This window comes from Corapipo altera, unplaced genomic scaffold (assembly GCF_003945725.1).
Source record: "Corapipo altera isolate COAL_440 unplaced genomic scaffold, ASM394572v1 96, whole genome shotgun sequence".
Classification (NCBI taxonomy): Eukaryota; Metazoa; Chordata; class Aves; order Passeriformes; family Pipridae; genus Corapipo; species Corapipo altera.
In genome coordinates this window covers 1,149,255-1,153,350 of record NW_020884962.1, presented here as the reverse complement: position 1 = coordinate 1,153,350, position 4,096 = coordinate 1,149,255, and the positions used below count along the sequence as shown (strand labels likewise).

The following is a 4,096-nucleotide window of genomic DNA, read 5'->3' as shown; positions in this document are numbered from 1 at the left end:
AGGGCTGGGAAAGGGGAGCAGGGGAAGGGGACATCCCCAAGGCACAGCGCCGGCTGCCTCCTCCCCCCGCTCCCTTTCGGAAGGACGAAGACCTTGAGACACAAAAGATTCCGCACCGCGCAGCGGAGTAACCTGTGCCTGACCTCCCGGGCCACCTAAATCCCGCCTGGATTTCCGCGGGGATCGCTCCAGCTCCCGCCGCAGAGCCGCAGCGGAGCCGGCTGGATCCCTCCGGCGGCGGGCTGGGAGGAACCATGGAAGGAGGCTCGGGAAGGAGGCACCGGAGGCAGCCAAGCGCGGGCAGGTGCCCCCTCGCTCCCCAGCCGAAATTCCGGGCAGATTTGACACGCACGCAGCGACAGCGGGGCCTCGGGCAGAGCCAGCAATCCTTCGGTGCCATTGCATCACGGGGGGAGCCGTTCCTTAAGTTTGATTTCCAGGATAACCCCCCGCTCCAGCCGCGCCGAACGGAACCAGGTTATTAAAGCGCAAAGCGATGCTGTGGCTCCTCTCTCTCCCCGCAATCCAGCGGAGCTGCCAGCTCCCTGCAATCCGAGCGCCTCTCAGATCCCTTCCCGTTGGAGAAAAAAAATCCCACATTTTTTGGCCATTTTGCTCCCCCTCCCCCAGCAGAGCCCCTTCCTCCCCCCCCCTCCCCGTGAGGACGTGCCCTCCACCACCACAGAGAGGGAGAAGGGGCCGCTCACCTCATTTATTGCCGAGGGTTGTCGGAGGTCGAGGAGGCGAATAAAAGGTTTAAATCCCGCAGGAGGCCGAAGGAGACGGAGAGGAGGCGATGCCCGAGGCGGTGGGAGCAGGACGCCGGCGCCGCTCGGCTGTGCAGCTCCTCTAAACCCTCTGAATCCAATTTTTTTGGGGGCCGTCTGGAGGGCGGGATGGAGCGATCCCTTCAGCTCCGCTCACCTGCTTCCCACCGAAACCTCTCCTTCCGTCTTTTCCCCAGCAGCAGCTTCATGGCCGGGGCTCGGGGGCTTTGGGGGGCTGTTTGTCCTTGGAGGCTGTAGCCATGGAAAGCCCCTGAAATCCCTCCTAAGGAGGAGGGATCCGCGTGTGACGGACACGGGGATCTGCCAGTCACGGCCCTGCCCGGCACAGCCCCGGGGGGGGGGGGGGGGGGGGAGGGGGGGGAGGGAGGGGGGGGCTGGACTGGGTTGGGGGGCACAGGAATGGGGGGCTAGACAAGGATGGGGGGCTGGATAGGGATGGGAGGGCTGGGAGTCACTCTGGGGTTTGGCTCTTCCAATGGGATGAGGGACAGAGGTCCCTTTTTAGCTTGTTTTCCAAACATTCTGGTGTTTGTGGCTTCCCAGAGGCCACAAGTGTGTCAATGCCATGGGGATGACAGGGTCATGAGTGTGTTGGGGCTCAGCACCGGTGTCTGAGCACCAAAAGCCCCCTGGGCTGTGAAAGGAGGACACACGTGAGATCAGGGGTGATTTTTGGTTTGTTTTCACATTTTGGGATGGCTGAGCCGCATTCTCTCACCCTGACGGGCTGATTTCTGCCGGGACACAAAGTCCAGCAGGGGAAAAGCCCAGAGCTGTGCCTGCTCTTGGGATACAGCTGGGATCGGTCCAGAAAAGCAATCACAGAATCTCAGAATGGTTTGGGTTGGAAGGGACCTTTAAGTCCATCCAGTGCCACTGCCTGCCATGGGCAGGGACACCTCCCACTATCCCAGGTTGCTCCAAGCCCCGTCCAACCTGGCTTTGGACACTTGAAGGGATGGGGCAGCCGTAGCTGCTCTGGGCAATCTGTGCTAGGACCTCACCACCCTCACAGGGAAGAATTCCTTCCCAGTATCCCATCCAACCCTGCCCTCTGCCAGTGGGAAGCCATTCCCTGTGTCCTGTCCCTCCTTGTCCCAAGTCCCTCTCCTGCTCTCCAGGAGCCCCTTTAGGCACTGGAAGGGTCTCCCTGGTGCCTTTGTATTGCGCTGCACGTCGTGACAGCGTTGGGGACAACCAGGGGGCACAACCAGGGGGTCGATGTGCCGCAGTGGCGACCAGGCCGCGGTGGGGCCGTTGCCATGGAAACAGCGGGGTGAGCTCCCGGGGACCACAACCCCCGTCAGCCCTTGCGGCGGGGCGCCGGCTGCGATTGGCCGGCAGGAAGGAGCCAATGGGCAGCGGCGTTGTTGGCGGGCGGGGCGCGATGGCGGCGCTGGGCCCGGTGTGGGGCCGCAGGTACCGATGGTGCCGCTGCCCAGGGGGAGAACGGGGGGTGAAACCCTCGGGAGAGCGGCGGGACAGCGAGGAGAGAACGGACCGGGGGGGCGAGAGGGGTGTGGGGGGTCAGGGCTGATGGGGAGCGGCTGAGGGAGCTGGGGAAGGGGCTGGAGCAGCAGGAGCGGCCGAGGGAGCTGGGGGGGCTCAGCCTGGGGAGAAGGTGGCTCAGGGGGGACCTTCTGGTTCTGCAACCCCCTGACATGAGGGGGGAGCTGGGGGGAGGTCGGGCTCTACTCCCAGGGAACAAGGGGCAGGAGGAGAGGGAACGGCCTCAAGCTGTGCCAAGGGAGGGTCAGGTGGGACATTGTGGGAATTCCCTCATGGAAAAGGGGTGTAAAGCACCGGGAAACACCGCCCGGGGTCGTCATCCCTGGGGGTGTCCATAAAACACGCGGATGTGACCTTTGGGGGCAGGGTTGGTGGTGACCTTAGTGGTGCTGGCTTGACAAATACCAATGTCCTTTCCAGCCGTAGCGACTCCGCGGTTCTATCCCGTTATTCCCGTACCTCTCCTCACTCTTTTTATCTTCCTCCCTTTTCCCCCCCCAGGTTTTCCCTGCTCCAGCGCGCCCTCCCCTGCCCCTTCCCGCTGCTTCCCAACTCCCCGGAGCTCCTCCCCGGCCACCCCCCCGCCCTCTGCCGCCTGCCGGGGGCTCCCTGGAGGTTCCAGCAGCTCCGCGGCAAAGCCCGAGGGAACGAGTACCAGCCCAACAACAGGAAGCGCAAGAAGACGCACGGCTGGATCCGGAGGATCAGCACCCCCGGCGGCATCGCCGTGATCCTGCGCCGGATGCTCAAGGGCAGGAAGTCGCTGAGCCACTGAGGGACGGCCCCGAACCCGCCGGGAATTTGGGATGGTCCGGCTGAGCCCAGGGGTTGGTGCCTGGGGGTTGTTCCTGGGGCTTTGGCCAGGCCTTTAAATTGTAAATTTAAATTGCTCCTTAAAGTGTACATTTGAATTGTTTCTCGAGTTGTAAATTGTGGCTGGTTTCGCTTGTGTTTGTCCTGGGATTTCGTGGTTGTCCCGGGATAAACACCCAAAGTGTGGTTGAGCCTCTCTCCTCGATTCCCTGCACTAATTATGGTGGAAAACTTAATGGGAAGAGGGAATCTGGGGTCACAGCTGCTGGGGAAGGATGCTGTAGAAGGATAGAAGGATTCAGAGAAATGGTGGGAATGAAAATAGGGAGGGAATTCAGATTTAATTCATGTCACACCTCTGCCCTTTTCTGCTCCGGCCCCCTGAGCTGCTCCAGGCTCGGGGTCCTGGCTCTCAGCAGCAGCTCTGGGTTGGGGATGGGATTAGGTTGGACATTAGGAAGAAGCTCTTGGCATCAGGCCTTGGAAAGGGCTGCCTGGGGACATGGTGGAGTCACCATCCTTGGGGGGGTTTGAGGAGAGACTGGATGTGGCACCTGGTGACAAGGTGGTGTTGGGTCATGGGTTGGACTGGATGATCTCGGAGGCCTTTTCCAACCTGGTTGATTCTGTGATTCTCATTAACGCCGCTAATGAGCACCGCCTTCATTAAGGGGTTGAACGACCCCCCCGAACTACGGCTTCCATCACGCCCCGCGGCGCCACATCCGGGTCCCTCCAGCGGCGCACCCCACCCTTCCGCTCGGGCACTTCCTGCCTCAACCGAACCCCGACGCGCCATGATTGACGGGCGCGGTCTCCAATAGGGGCGCGCGGCGCAGAGGCGGGGACCAATAGGGGCGCGCGGGGCGGGAGGCGGCGGCAGTGGGCGGGCCCGGGCGGCTCCTCCCGGCGGCGGCGGCGAAGATGGTACGTGAGACCCCCCGCCCCGAGCGCGGCCCCGGCCCCGCCACCGCCACCCGGGGGGG

The 4,096-nt window shown here is 62.9% G+C and overlaps 3 protein-coding genes across 3 annotated transcripts in view; 2 read left to right on the top strand and 1 right to left on the bottom strand.

Annotated features, from left to right (window-relative positions):
* Positions 1-1,094, bottom strand: part of ABHD8 (abhydrolase domain containing 8) — a 10,371-nt gene extending 9,277 nt beyond the window's left edge. The window contains exon 1 of the mRNA XM_027664375.1: positions 708-1,094. The gene's annotated coding sequence lies outside the window, so the exon portion shown is untranslated. The remainder of the gene's footprint in view (positions 1-707) is intronic.
* Positions 1,095-2,105: 1,011 nt separating this feature from the next.
* MRPL34 (mitochondrial ribosomal protein L34) lies at positions 2,106-3,227 on the top strand. The gene is made up of 2 exons (XM_027664318.1): positions 2,106-2,207; positions 2,799-3,227. Exons 1-2 carry the CDS (start codon positions 2,143-2,145, stop codon positions 3,070-3,072), a joined length of 339 nt encoding a protein of 112 aa, XP_027520119.1. The 5' UTR covers positions 2,106-2,142; the 3' UTR covers positions 3,073-3,227.
* Positions 3,228-3,994: 767 nt separating this feature from the next.
* DDA1 (DET1 and DDB1 associated 1) overlaps positions 3,995-4,096 on the top strand; it is a 9,555-nt gene continuing 9,453 nt past the window's right edge. The window contains exon 1 of the mRNA XM_027664306.1: positions 3,995-4,037. Within this exon, the coding sequence (XP_027520107.1) occupies positions 4,035-4,037 (3 nt within the window). The 5' untranslated portion in view covers positions 3,995-4,034. The remainder of the gene's footprint in view (positions 4,038-4,096) is intronic.